The sequence below is a fragment of the Carcharodon carcharias genome, chromosome 11 (genome assembly GCF_017639515.1).
Source record: "Carcharodon carcharias isolate sCarCar2 chromosome 11, sCarCar2.pri, whole genome shotgun sequence".
Lineage (NCBI taxonomy): Eukaryota > Metazoa > Chordata > Chondrichthyes > Lamniformes > Lamnidae > Carcharodon > Carcharodon carcharias.
The window spans coordinates 4,631,768-4,647,236 of record NC_054477.1 but is presented as its reverse complement, the minus strand read 5'-3'; the positions used below and the strand labels follow the sequence as shown (position 1 = coordinate 4,647,236).

Below are 15,469 nucleotides of genomic sequence, written 5' to 3'. Positions count from 1 at the left end.
TCTTCACTGAGGAGAGGGATGGTGCAGACATTCTAGTTAAAGAGGGGGAGTGTAAAATATTAGATACAATAAGCATAGTGAGAGAGGAAGTGCTGGAGGGACTGGCACCCTTGAGGGTGGATAAATCACCAGGGCTGGATAGATTGTATCCCAGGCTGCTGAAGGAAGCCAGGGAGGAAATAGCAGATGCTCTGAGGGTCATTTTCCAATCCTCACTAGATACAGGCAATGTCCCAGAGGATTGGAGGTCTGTGAAAGTTGTACCATTATTTAAAAAGGGTTTGAGCGATAGGCCAGAAAATTATCGGCCAGTCAGACTGACTTCAGCGGTGGGTAAATTATTGGAAACAATTCTGAGAGACAGGGTAAACTGTCACTTAGAAAGGCACAGATTAATCAGGGACAGTCAGCATGGTTTTGTTAGGGGAAGATCGTGTCTTACTAACTTAATATAATTTTTTGAGGAAGTAAGAAGGAGGATTGATGAGGGGAGTGCAGTGGATGTTGTCTACATGGATTTTAGTAAGGCATTTGACAAGGTCCCACATGGCAGACTAGTCAGGAAAGTGAGATCCCATGAGATACAGGGGAAGGTGGCAGGTTGGATCCAAAATTGGCTCAGTGACAGGAAACAAAGGGTAATGGTCGATGGATATTTTTGCGAATGGAAAACTGTTTCCAGTCGTGTTCTACAGGGCTCGATGTTTGTTGTATATATTAATGATTTAGACTTAAATGTGGGAGGCATGATTGAGAAATTTGCAGATGACACAAAAATCTGGCTGTGTAGTTGATAGTGAAGAGGATACTGTCGACTTCAGAATAATGTCAATGGTTGAGTGGACGGAGAAGTGGCAAATGGAATTCCATCCAGAGAAATGAGGTAATGCATTTGGGGAGGACAAACAAAGCAAGGGAATGCTCAATAAATGGGAAGTTATTGAGAGGGGTTGAGGAAGTGAGAGACCTTGGAGTGCATGTTCACAAGTTCATGAAGGTGGCAGGACAGGTAGACAAGGTGGTCAATGTTTTCCTTTATTGGGCGAGGTATTGATTACAAAAGCAGGGATGTAATGATGGAACTGTATAAAACGCTGGTTAGGCCACAACTGAAATTTTGTGTACAGTTCTGGTCACATTACAGGAAGAATATAATTGCTCTGGAGAGAGTGCAGAGGAGGTTTACATGAATGTTGCCAGGGCTTGAAAACTGCAGCTATGAGGAGAGATTGGATAGGCTGGGGTTGCTTTCCTTAGAACAGAGGAGGCTAAGGGGTGACCTAACTGAGGTGTACAAAATTATTAGGGGCCTAGATAGGATAGACAGGAAAGACTTGTTTCCCTGGCTGAGGGGTCAGTTACCAGGGGACATAGATTTAAGGTGATTGGTAGAAGGATTAGAGGAGACATGAGGAAAAAACCTTTCACCCAGAGGGTGGTGGGTGGCTGGAATTCAATGCCTAAGTTGGTGGTTGAGGCTGAAACCCTCAACTCATTTAAAAGGTACCTGGATCTGCATCTGAAGCACTGGAACCTGCAAGGCTTACAGACCAGGTGCTGGAAAGTGGATTAAGATGAGCGGCTAGTTTCTTTTTTCTCATTTTTGGCTGGCGCAGACACGATGGGCTGAATGGCCTCTTCCTGCACTGTAACTTTTCTGTGGTTCTAGGAATTCAAGCCCCACCTGGAGAATTTGAGTTCAATTCTAAAAATCTGAGTTCAGTAAAAGTGATAATGAAGCTGTCAGATTGTCAGACGATCCTTCACTTGTTTCTTATTGTCCTTAAGGGAAGGAATTCTGCCATCTTTTCACAGTTACTGTTAAAAGCCAATCACCTTGATGTAGGACTGGAGTCACAGACAGGTCCAGACTGAATACGGACTCAAACTGCCTTAGTTACATTGGAATTTGTGTTTCAGTAACACACACCAGGATACCCAGTCCCCAACCCCGGGCTGATTGCCATTTACCACCTTCACCCCCAATTTTGTACAGCACAATACTCCCGCTGGAGTGTGTACAGTTCCCTCACATACCTGGGTTGAGGTTGATGTAAGTGGTAACACTCGGGGCGATGAAGGCCACAGACACTGCACGGCTCAGAGTCTCCTCATCGTAGAAAACCTCAAACTCATCAACATGGGTGTGGCCAAAAAACTGGGCAGCAATTGTCCCCTCGTACCTGAGGTAGCAAAGAGAGGGTGAACAGGCTGAGGGGAGAACACAGACGGTGAACAGGCTGAGGGGGGAAACACGGAGAGGGTAAACAGACTGAGGGGGGGAAACACGAAGAGGGTGAACAGACTGAGGGGGGGAAACACGGAGAAGGTGAACAGACCGAGGGGGAAACACGGAGAGGGTGAACAGACTGAGGGGGGAAACACGGAGAGGGTGAACAGACTGAGGGGGGAAACACGGAGAGGGTGAACAGACTGAGGGGGGAAACACGGAGAGGGTGAACAGACTGAGGGGGGAAACACGGAGAGGGTGAACAGACTGAGGGGGGAAACACGGAGAGGGTGAACAGACTGAGGGGGGAAACACGGAGAGGGTGAACAGACTGAGGGGGGAAACACGGAGAGGGGTTAAGAGAGCAGGGCGTTTGAAGCAGAGGGCTCTCTGCAATGTGTAATGACAGATCTTTCTGTCTGCCTCTGCCACCTACCTGTTGACAATTCGGTAATAGTTCCAGCTCCAAACCTTCATGCAGAGACCTGGTGGAATGTGACCAATGATGTGAACCTAGAATGAAAAACAACTGTTGTTTGAAAAGATGGTGAGGCCGAGAGTGTGACAGTGAACTGGATCCCTAATAACAGCTCACCTTCAGCACATTCCCAGGAACAGAAAATGGGCTCCGGTAGACTCACAAGGTGGCACAAAGAGTTAAAACGAAGAGTCAGGATAAGAAGTGAAGTCGAAGGGAACTATTCCACCCAAATGGAGAAAACAAGTTGTAAAGTCAATTCTGTGGGAGGAAGACCAAAGTGGAGGAGTGGGGTTAGGGGAGGAGGCCGGGTTAGGGGAGGAGGCAGGTAGGTGGGTTTGAGGGATATGAGTGAAAGTGAGTATTAGGGACTGTGGGATATGGGGAGGAGTTGTGTTGTGTTACTCAGGTTAAGTGTTTTACTTGGAAGAATGAATCCAAAGCTGGTCTTTTACCTCAAGCTGGTTTATTCTCAAGACAGCTCTGCAGTGTAGCAGACCCTCCCAGTCCCTTCCACCCTGGGGTGTTACAGCTTGAACCAACGCCCATCGCCTTTTTTAACCACCAGTAGTCTTAACAATATAACTGCCAATCAACAAGATGATTGTTTTGGACATTGACAGGTTGGTGGGGATTGAGAGATAAGGGTAGAAGGTGGGTGGGTGGGTGGGGTTGAGGGACATGGGGAGAAGGTGAGAATAAGAGATTTTCAGGTAGGGGTTCTGAAGCTGATCACTCAGTGGTGGCTCTCGTTGGGAGTGTGCGCGTGCATCAGCACTGAGCTCAGTAATGATTCTGCTCAACTCCTAAAATCAGCAAACTGGTGCAACTTTACCTGATCCAGAAATTGAAGCCTTGAACTGATGGGCAACAGAGTAAGTGGGGAGAAACACTGCAAAAGGCTCATTTCTTTTAACAAATTGTGGTTTGCAGTTTTACACCCCGTCCTGTAGTTGTCAAAACTGCCTCGCTCTCTCTCGATGTAATGACACATAACCACAGCAGACTGAAGGCTGGGGCCATGTTTGTGAGATAGCCAAGTGTTGAAATGTGCAGAGAGATAATTCCTGCACAAAATCAGCTACAACCCCTCCTGCAACTCCCTCCCTAACAGCACTGTGGGTGTACCTACACCATATGAACTGCAGCGGTTCAAGAAGGCAGCTCACTACCACCTTCTCAAGGGCAACTAGGGATGGGCAATAAATGCTGGCCTGGTCAGTGATGCCCATATCCCATGAAATAATAATAAACAGTAGACAAGGCAGCTGTCCCATCGCTGCTCACCCTCTCTCAGAACATAAATTGTTTGTGGCACCCAGTCCGTGACAGACAGGTGCTCCTCCTTTGGTTTGCACTGGATACTTGTTGTATTTCTCAGCTGACTGTTGCATACGAGATGTATCAAGGGAGACAATGAGATGCTACATAAAGTTATGTAGCACTTGGTGGAGTGACTGCACTCCAATCCACCTCAAAGACACCAGTGAGAAACCACAATTTTGAAATAAACTGCTGCTCATGCAGGGTCTTGCGAAATGTCATCTGATCTTCACACCCAAGCTGTTACTGAGCAGGACAACAGCAAAGCTGCACAGCAACAATTAATGGCACCAAAACTAACACACAGCGCAGAACGTGCAATGAAGAAAGGATGCTGAATCCATCGATTAGAGCAGGGACAGGAGAAATTATAATGGGCTACAAGGAAATGGCGGACACATTAAATCAACACATTTTATATTTAGTTTTAGGAGAAACAAAAAATATTTTGGAAATAATGGGAGCCAAGGATCTAATGAGAGTGAACAACTTAAAGAAATTAGTATTAGTAATAATGTGAAGACCTGGTGACCTACATCCAAGGGTTTTAAAAAGAAGTAGCTACAGAGAAAGTGGGTGCATTGGTTTTAATTATCCAGAATTCCCGAGATCAGTTTGGAAGATAGAAAACAAAATCCTGCTTTTCAACAAAGAAAGGAGAGAAAAAAGGGGAAGTACAGGCCAGTTAGCTGACATTTGTGGTAGAGAAAATGCTGGAATCTATAAAGGTGGAAAGGACACTTGGAAAATCAAAATATCATAAAGCAGAGTCAACAGGGATTTATGAACGGGAAATGGTGTTTGACAAATCTACTGAAGTTTTCTGAGGATGAAGCAAGCAAGGTTGATAAGAGAAATCAAGTGGATGTAGTATATTTGGATTTTCAAAAAGCATTAGATAAGGTGAAGAGGTTATTATACAAAATTAGAGTTCATCAGATGGGGGTAATATATTAGTATAGATTGAGCTTTGCTTTAATGAACCAAAAACAGAGAGTAGGAATAAACAGGAAATTTTTAGGTTGGCAGGTTGTAACTAGCTGGATACTATAAGGATCAGTACTTGGGCCTCAGATATTTATAAGCTACATTAATTACTTAGATAAGGTGACTGAGTGTAATGTATCCAAGTCTGCTGAAATACAAAGTGAGAAAGTAAGCTGCAAGGAGAATCCAAGGAGGCAAAGGGATATAGGCAGATTGAGTGAGTGGCCAAGAACTTGACAGATGGAACATGAGGTGGGAAAGCATAAAGCTTTAGTAGGAATAATAGAAAAGCAGAATATTTTTTGAATGGTGAGAGACTGGGAAATGTCTGCATTCAGGGGAACTTTGGTGTCCTTGCACAGCAACCACAGGAAGTTAACATAAAAGCAAAATACTGCACATGCTGGGAATCTGAAACAAAATCAAAAAGCTGGGAAAATGCAGCAGGTCTGGCAGCATCTGTGGAGAGGGAAGCAGAACAGTGATTCTGAAGAAGTTATATTCAACTCAAAACGTTAACACTGCTTCTTTCTCCATGGATGTTGCCAGAAATGCTGAGTATTTCCAGCATTTTGTTTTCATTACAGAAAATTAACACAGAGATACAGCAAGTAGAAAAGCAAGTACAGTAGCATGATAGATATTACTGCATAGGGATTGGAGTATGAGTATGAACAAGTCTTCATGCAATTGTACAGGGCCCTAGTGAGGACACACCTGGCGTCCTGTGTACAGTTTTGGTGTCCTTACCTAAAGAAGGATTTACCTGCCTTATGGGGAATGAAAGAGACATTCACTAGGCTGAGTCCTGGGATAACAGAGTTGTGCCACATGCAGGCGCAAACTCAGGGAAATGTCCTGGGCCCAGCCATCTTCAGCTGCTTCATCAATGACCTTCCTTCCATCATAAGGTCAGAAGTGGGGATGTTCACTGATAATTGATGTTCTGCACCACCCGCGACTCCTCAGATACTGAAGCAGTCCATGTCCAAATGTAGCAAGACCTGGACTATATCCAGGCTTAGGCTGACAAGTGGCAAGTAACAGTCGTGCCACACAAGTGCCAGGCAATGACCATCTCCAACAAGAGAGAATTGCCCCATGACATTCAATGGCATCACCATCACTAAATCCTCCACAATCAACATCCTGGGGGGGGTGGGGTTACCATTAACCAGAAACTGAACTGGACTAGCCACATAAATACTGTGACTACAAGAGCAGGTCAGAGGCTAGGAATCCTGTGGCAAGTGACTCACCTTCTGACTCCCCAAAGCCTGTCCACCATCTACAAGGCACAAGTCAGGAGTGTGATGGAACACTCCCCACTCGCCTGGATGAGTACAGCTCCAAAAACCTTGAAGAAGCTTGACACCGTCCAGGACAAAGCAGCCTGCTTGATTGGCATCACATCCACAAACATTGACTGCCTCTACCACTGACACAGTGGCAGCAGTGTACCATCTACAAGATGCACTGAAGGAACTCACCAAGGTTCCTTAGACAGCACCTTCCAAACTCACGATCATTACCATCTAGAAGGACAAGGGCAACAGATACATGGGAACACCACCACCTGGAAGTTCCCCTCCAAACGACTCACCATCCTGACTTGGAAATATATCGCCATTCCTTCACTGTCACTGGGTCAAAATCCTGGAACTCCCTCCCTAACAGCACTGTAGGTGTACCTACACCACATGGACTGCAGTGGTTCAAGAAGGCAGCTCACTAGCACCTTCTCAAGGGTAACTAGGGATGGGCAATAAATGCTGGCACAGCTAGTGAAGTCCACATTCCATGAATGAATGAATAAATTTTTTAAAACTGCTTCAGTATCTGAGTAGTCACGAATGGTGCTGAACATTGTACAATCACTAGTGAACATCCCCACTTCTGAACTTATGATAGAGGAAAGGTCATTGACGAAGCAACTGAGGAGGGTTGGGCCAGGGACACTATCCTGAGGAACTCCTGCAGCGATGTCCTGGAGCTGAGACAACTGACCTCCAACAACCACAACAGTTATGACTCCAACCAGCAGAGAATTTTCCCCCTGATTCCCATTGACTCCAGTTTTGCTAGGGCTCCTTGGTCAAATGCTGCCTTGATGTCAAGGGCAGTCACTCTCACCTCACCTCGGGAGCTCAGCTCTTTTGCCCATGTTTGGACCAAGGCTGTAATGAGGTCAGGAGCTGAGTGGCCCTGGCAGAACCCAAACTGAGCGTCAATGAACAGGTTATTGCTGAGTAAGTGCCACTTGATAGCACTGCCAATGACCCCTTCCATCACTTTGCAGATGATCAAGAGTATACTGATGGGCAGGTAATCGGCCGGGTTGAATTTATCCTGCTTTTTGTGAACAGGACATACATACCTGGGCGATTTACTTGGCATGGGGCACAGCTAATGTTGCAGCAGAAGTCTTTAATATTATTGTCAGAATGCTGTCAGGGTCCATAGCTTTTCAGTATCCAGTGCCTTCAGCCATTTCTTGATATCACGTGGAGTGAGTCGAATTGGCTGAGGACTGGCATCTGTGATGCTGGAGACCTCCGGAGAAGGCTGGGATGGATCATCCACTCAGTGCTTCTGGTTGAAGATTGTTGCAAATGCTTCAGCCTTATCTTTTGCACTGAAGTGCTGGGCTCTCCCATTATTGAGGATGGGGAACAAAAACAGAAAATGCTGGGAAAACTGAGCAGATCTGGCAGCCTCTGTGGAGAGAGAAACATTGAGTCAAGGCTAGAACTAGGGGATACAGTTTAAGAATGAGGTCTCCCTTTTAATATGGAAATGGAGACAATTTTTTTTCCACAGAAAGCACTGGAGGCTGGGTCATTGAATGAGTTTGACAGATTTGTGGGAGTTAAGATTTATGGGGGGGCAGGCGGTAAAGTGGAGTTGAGACCACAGTCAGATCAGCCATGATCTTATTGAATGGTGGAGCAGCCTCAAAGGGCTGAATTGCCCACTCCGGCACCAAAGCCCTACGTTCTTCTTCGGAACCCTAAAGTCATTGGACTCAAAACGTTAACTCTGTTTCTCTCTCCACAGATGCTGCCAGACCTGCTGAGTTTTTCTAGCACTTTCTGTTTTTATTTTAGATGTCCAGCACATGCAATTTTGCTTTTTGGGAATGGGAATGTCTTTTGGAGCCTCCTCTGGTTAGTTATTTAATTGTCTAGCACCATTCACATCTGAATATGGAAGGACTGCAGGAGCTTTGATCTGATCTGTTGGTTGTGGGAATACTTGGCTCTGTCTACTGTGTGCCTCTTCCACTGTTTAGCATGCACGTAGTTGATTCTGGAGCTTCATCAGGTTGACTCCTCATTTTTAGATATGCCTCATGCTGCTCTTGGCATGTTTTCCTACACTCTCCATTGAACCAGAAGAATGAGAGACGATATAATTAAAACATAAAATTCATCAGGGGTTTCACAGGATATATGATGGGAGAATGTTTCCTCTGGCTGGAGTCACAGTCACAGAATAAGGGGTCAGCCATTTAGGACCAAGGTGAGGAGAATTTTTTTCACTCAAAGGGTTCCGAATTGTTGGAATTATCTAACCCAGATAATGGATGCTGAATAAATACTACTTCTTTCACTCTGAAGAGTTGTTGTACAGACTCAAAATTTTAACTGTTTCTCTCTCCACAGATGCTGCCAGACCTGCTGAGTTTTTCCAGCATTTTGTGTTTTTATTTCAGATTTCCAGTATCTGCAGTATTTTGCTTTCATCATGGACCCTGAGTCATTGCGTATATTCAAGTCAGATATCCTAGGCACTATGAAAATTAAATTATGATAATAGTGAGAAGCCGGAGCTGAGGTAGATGATCAGGCATGATCTTAATAAATGGTTGAATAGCCATTTGGCCTAGCCCTGCTACTATTTTGTTTGTTCTATTCCTCCCCTCTCTCCACCTGCTCCCCAGAGTGCAGAGTACACTGCTCAGGTTGGAGGGCGCCCCTCACTCCCTCCCTCTCACTCCACAAACCCTCATTTTCCTCCCAATCCCTCCCTCTCATTCCACAACACCCCACTCCCATCCCTTCCACAATTACACGATTAACAAGGTAAGATTAGGGTTGAAGGACTGATGGTGATGTATGATTGCAGCACAAGTTCTAGATATGGAGATAGAGAAGAATCATTTTGTTAATGCTCCTCCCTGCAGGAAACGTTATAATAATTACTTTATCTTGTTAAAGTGCAGAGCTCAAATTGTACTTTGTAATGAATCCACTGGTTAATCCTGAAGACCATGTGCTCTTTCAAATCTGTTACCCGAATGGTTTCATTTTCTTCTGAATCCCTTAGCCCTTCACAAACTCCCAGGCCAATTGCATCAACCCACCCTGCAACCCCTACACACCCCACAGCAGCTTCCCCCACACCCAGCCCCTGCCATTACCTTGTCTCCATTGTTCTCTGCATCCTGCAGAATGTTGATCAGCCACTGTAACTGGCCAGCTGGATCAGTCGAGTTCACCAACAGCCAGAAGTTTTCATGGGAACAAAAGTTCATATTTAGGGCGACGAGTCGCAGTCCAGGCTGGACTTTCACTGTGTAAAACCCTGCCCTCCTGGGAGTGAGGAACACACAGTGGTCAGCAACCAGGAAAACAACAGCAGAACAAAACACTCTGACTCTAAATCAATCTTTCCCAGGGCCTTCAGACTATCACCTCCACCACTGACTCTCCCCTTCCCCATCGACTGCCACCTCCACCACTCATTCTCCCCTTCCCAGTGTCAGCACCGAGGGAGCGCTGCACTGTCGGAGGGTCGGCGCCGAGGGAGTGCTGCACTGTCGGAGGGTCGGCGCCGAGGGAGCGCTGCACTGTCAGAGGGTCGGCGCCGAGGGAGCGCTGCACTGTCGGAGGGTCGGCGCCGAGGGAGCGCTGCACTGTCGGAGGGTCGGCGCCAAGGGAGCGCTGCACTGTCGGAGGGTCAGCGCCGAGGGAGCGCTGCACTGTCAGTACGCCAAGGGAGCTTGCTCAAATGGATGTAAAAGATCCCACAGCCACCACTGGAAGAGGAGGAGGAGAATTCTTCTTAGTATCTTGGTCAATATTTCTCCCACTCATCCAACATCATGAAAACAGATTGTTTGCTGTATCTGGAACCCCCCCTGAGGTTGTGAATGACAATATAAATGCAAATCCTTCCTTCCTTTCTCTCGAAGGGTCAGTTCCCGAGATGGGCACCAAACAGGCTGCAGCAGGTTTGACGGTCTTAGAAAGGAAAGGGCGGTTGGATCTAGGGTGGGAATGAAGAGGCATATGGACAGTGATTGGGCTTTGAGTAGGGGTTTTGGGTTCGGTCTGGTGCTGTGGCTGCAGGAAACCCTCAGAAACCAACCAGACTCAGAGTTCAGATCATCAGTTCTGAAGGAGAGTCATACGGACTCGAAACATTAACTCTGTCTTTCTCTCCACAGATGCTGTCAGACCTGAGTTTTTGCAGCTATTTTTGTTTCAGGTTTCCAGCATCCACAGTATTTTATTTTTACCTTTTAGACTTAGTGCTGCTATTTTAAGAGCCACTTTCCGAAAAGCTCTCTCACGTTTGTGTTTTCTGATATTAAATTTAAAATGATGTCACTTCCAAGCTTGTGTTCCCAACTCAAAACCTGCATCCCAGCACATTCAGAATTCCCTCCCCCACAAACCACTAATCCCCAAGATCCTATTGGTCAAGAGCTGGATACACCCAATATTAGCTCCTGGGAGTTCAACGGTGAAGGTTGTCACACGGACACACACAGTTTGCTGGATGTGTGCCTGTTTTTAGCAAATATTGAAATTAACATCCCACTCACTGAAGCAGCACCACAGAATGAGCAAACTGTTTAAATCAGCTGACCCTGCGGTCTCTCAGTTTCCAGTCTCAAACCACAACAGTCACGGATAATTGGGTGGATCAGAGACTAAAAGCATTGCAGCAGTTTAAAGTGGCTCTGACAGAAAAGACCTTGGGCCACTGTACTCTATGCCAGACTTAACCCAGTCTAATAGAGGATAAAATCAGTCAGTGATAGGGGAGAGTGTACATGGGGCTGTGGGAGGGGATTAAATGGGTGGGTAGAGTCAGCGATAGGGGAGAGAACAAAGAAAAGTACAGCACAGGAACAGGCCCTTCGGCCCTCCAAGCCTGCGCCAATCATATTGCCCGTCAACTAAAACATTTTGCACTTTCGGGGTCTGTACCCCTCTATTCCCATCCTATTCATGTATTTGTCAAGCTGCCTCTTAAACACCACTATCGTACCTGCTTCCACTACCTCCTCTGGCAGCGAATTCCAGACACTCACTACCCTCTGTCTAAAAGACTTGCCCCGCACATCTCCTCTATACTTTTCTCCTCTCACCTTAAATCTATGTCCTCTAGTAATTGACTCTTCCACCCTGGAAAAAAGCTTCTATCTACTCTGTCCATGCCACTCATTATTTTGTAAACATCTATCAAGTCGCCCCTCAATCTCGTTTCTCCAACCTCTCCTCATAGCTAATAACCTCCAGACCAGGCAGCATCCTGGTAAACCTCTTCTGCACCCTCTCCAACGCCTCCATATCCTTCTGATAATGTGGCGACCAGAATTGCACGCAATATTCCAAATGTGGCCTAACCAAGGTTCTATACAGCTGCAGCATGACTTCCCAGCTTTTATACTCAATACCCCGACCAATGAAGGCAAGTATACCATATGCCTTCCTGACTACCTTATCCACCTGCGTTGCCACTTTGTGACCTGTGGACCTGTACACCCAGATCCCTCTGCCTGTCAATGCACTTAAGGGTTCTGCCATTTACTGTATCATTCCTGCCTGTATTAGACCTTCCAAAATGCATTACCTCGCATTTGTCCGGATTAAACTCCATCTGCCATTTCTCCACCCAAGTCTCCAACTGATCTATAACCCGTTGTATCCTTTGACAATCCTCTTCACTATCTGCAACTCCTCCAACCTTAGTGTCATCTGCAAACTTACTAATTAGCCCAGTTACATTTTCCTCCAAATCATTTATGTATACTACAAACAGCAAAGGTCCCAGCACTGATCCCTGCGGAACTCCACTAGTCACAACTCTCTATTCAGAAAAGCACCCTTCCACTGCTACCCTCTGTCTTCTATGACCAACCCAATTCTGTATCCATCTTGCCAGCTCACCTCTGATCCCGTGCGACTTTACCTTCTGTACCAGTCTGCCGTGAGGGACCTTGTCAAAGGTCTTACTGAAATCCATATATATAACGTCCACTGCCCTTCCAACTTTGTCACTTCCTCGAAAAACTCGATCAAGTTAATGAGACACAACCTCCCCTTCACAAAACCATGCTGCCTCTCATTAATACGCCCATTTGCTTCCAAATGGTAGTAAATCATGTCACGAAGAACCTTCTCCAATAATTTCCCTGCCACTGACGTAAGGCTCACTGGCCTGTAATTTCCTGGATTATCCCTGCTACTCTTCTTAAACAATGGAACAACATTGGCCATTCTCCAGTCCTCTGGGACCTCACCAGTAGCCAGTGAGGATACAAAGATTTCTGTCAAGGCCCCAGCAATCTCCTCCTTGCCTCCCTCAGTACTCTGGGGTAGATCCCATCTGGCCTTGGGGACTTAGCCACCTTAATATTCTTCAAGATGCCTAACACCTCCTCTTTTTTGATCTCAACATGATCCAGGCTATCTACACACTCTTCCCTACACAAATCGACCGTTAAGTCCTTCCCTTTGGTGAATAGTGATGAGAAGTATTCATTTAGTATCTCTCCCATTTCTTCTGGTTCCACACACAGATTCCCACCTCTGTCCCTGAGTGGGCCTACCCTTTCCCTGGCTACCCTCTTGCTTTTTACATATGTATCAAAGGCCTTGGGATTTTCCTTAATCCTGGTTGCCAGTGACTTTTCATGACCTCTTTTAGCCCTCCTGACTCCTTGCTTAAGTTTCTTCCTACTTTCTTTATATTCTCCACGGGCTTCATCTGTTCCCAGCCTTCTAACCCTTCTAACCCTTACATGGGGCTGTGGGAGGGGATTAAATGGGTGGGTAGAGTCAGTGATAGGGGAGAGTGTACATGGGGCTATGGGAGGGGTGTGATCACTTGATCCAATGGTCCTTTCTCATACTGATATGCCTGATGCCCTCAGATTAACTGGCACCACTGCCACTACAATGAGCATCCACTTTGGCAGGAAGAATAGAAAAGCAGTATAGTATTTAAATGGAGCGAGATTTTGATCTGCTTATTTGAAAAAGGATATAAATGCATTGGAAGCAGTTCAGGCAATGTTCATTTGGACTCATTCCTGAGATGAGGGGTTTATCCTATGAGGAAAGGTTGGACAGGCTGGGCCAGTACCCATTGGAGTTTAGAAGAATGAGAGGTGATTTTATTGGAACATAAAAGGTCCTGAGGGGACTTGACAGGGCGGATGCTGAAAGGATGTTTCCTCCTGTGAGAGAAACTAGAACTAGGGGACAGTTTAAAAATAAGACTGGCCACTACATGAGCAGACCTCCCAGTATTGAAGGAATCTCTATCCCTGCTCCCCTCCCAATGCTCAGATGCCTGTTTACCGGAGTGTTTCCTGGGCCTCCTTTGGAAGCCAGTCTTTCCAGGCTTCCACCATTGCATCATAGAGCCAGGCTGAGGACTCGTTGCCATGAATGAACGGAGGGGGGAAGCTGTTGACTGGCGTGCTCTCGTGGTTGCCGACTGCAGGGAAGATGGGAACTTTTCCCAAGTGCTTCCAGACGAGTGCTGTGATGGTGTTGAGGGCCAGGAGTTGGTCTTTCCGAGTTTGATGCCAGACATTGTGCGCTGGAATGTCCCCAGTCCAGTAGACTAGGTCAAAATGTCTGGACTGGAGGTGCTGGAGCATGTTCTCAATAGTACTTAGGGGAAGGTCACACTTGCTGTACTCGCCCCACTTGCCGGCTCCTTTCCGATGTTTTGGGGGTAAACCTGAGCCTTTCCTGCAGCACAAGGGGTCTCTGCAATCAGGGTTGCTCCCCGGGATGTAATCCTTATCCCAGTGAACGTCAGTAAGGAACAGGACCCTTGTGATCGGTGCACCAGGTTGGGGTGGTTTTGGGGGAATAACAGGTGGCTTTGGCTTATCAGGGAGCGTCACATTCCAGTCAGAGTAAATGTCCCAATGACCACAATAAATGCCAAGCATCAAGCCGCAGATTTCTGAGGGCTTTAAGATGGAGTTAATCCAGGCAGTAATCATATCGTGTTTGAACAAAGCAATGGCCTGTTCACAGATATCCCGAGGCGCGAGCTTTAGACGGACACACACTTCCGAGGCGAGAACAGCCACTTCATCTAAGTTATTGTTCAGCTGTTGGAACAAAAAATCAGAAATTAGCACAAATTAGCTAGGGTTGTAACACCCAATAACACCGGAGTTTTAACATACACAGGGCCATTACACCCAATAACATGCGCAGGAGGATATTACAACCATCTAACAGTTACAACGGGGACTTCAATTATCCGAAGAAAGGCTGGGATAGTAACAACGTAAAGGGTAGAGAGGAGGTGAGAGTTTCTAAAGTACGGAATTTTCTCAACAGCAGTTAGGAATGGGTGACAAGCATTCACCTTGCCAGCAATGCCCACATTCCATGAAAGAATAAAAAATGTTCTACATCAGTCTGTTTCTAGTCCAAGGGAAGACACTGCTGGATTTGGTTCTGGAGAATGAGGCAGGACAAGAAGATCAGTTAGCAGTAGGAGAACATTAGGGGACAGTGATCATAATATCATAAGATTTAAGTTGACTGGAAAAGGATGAAGAACAATTTAGAGTAAAAATTAATGAATTGAGGGTGGGCTAAATTTAATCAGATGAGAATGGTCCTAACCCAGATAAACTGGAATCAAAGACCGTCAGGCAAAACTGCAACTGAACAATGGACTGACTTTGAAGAGAAGATTGTTCAGGTACAGTTAAGGTACATTCCTATGAGGGGGAAGGTAGGACAAACAAAGTTGGAGCTCCTGAGATAATGAAAGAGAAATGGAGTAAGATAAAGCATAAAAAGGAAGGGTATGAAATATGCCAGGTGAATAATATGAGAGAAACAGGCTAAATATAGAAAGTTCAGAGGGAAAGTGGATAATTAAATAAGAGCAGCAAAAAGAGAGTATGAGAAGAGAGTGGCAGCTAACAAAAAGGAACATTTTAAAATCTTCTACAGGCTTATATATAGTAAAATGGTGATAAATGGATGAGTAGGGATGACAATGGGACTAAAAGGGGATTTCTGCATGGAGGCAGAGGGCATGGCCAAGGTACTAATTGCCATCTGTCTTTACCAAGAAAGATGCTACCCAAGTTATACTGAAAGAGGCAGTACTTGAGACACTGGATGGGCTCAAAATTGATAAGGAGGCATTAGATAGGCTGTCTATATTTA

The 15,469-nt window shown here is 45.8% G+C and overlaps 1 protein-coding gene across 1 annotated transcript in view; it reads right to left on the bottom strand.

Moving 5' to 3' along the window:
* Nucleotides 1-15,469, bottom strand: part of smpd1 (sphingomyelin phosphodiesterase 1) — a 35,293-nt gene that overhangs the window by 2,496 nt on the left and 17,328 nt on the right. Inside the window, exons 2-5 of the mRNA XM_041199917.1 lie at nt 13,619-14,388; nt 9,442-9,613; nt 2,667-2,743; nt 2,038-2,183 (exon numbers count right to left, since the gene is read on the bottom strand). Of these exons, the coding sequence (XP_041055851.1) occupies nt 2,038-2,183; nt 2,667-2,743; nt 9,442-9,613; nt 13,619-14,388 (1,165 nt within the window). The remainder of the gene's footprint in view (nt 1-2,037; nt 2,184-2,666; nt 2,744-9,441; nt 9,614-13,618; nt 14,389-15,469) is intronic.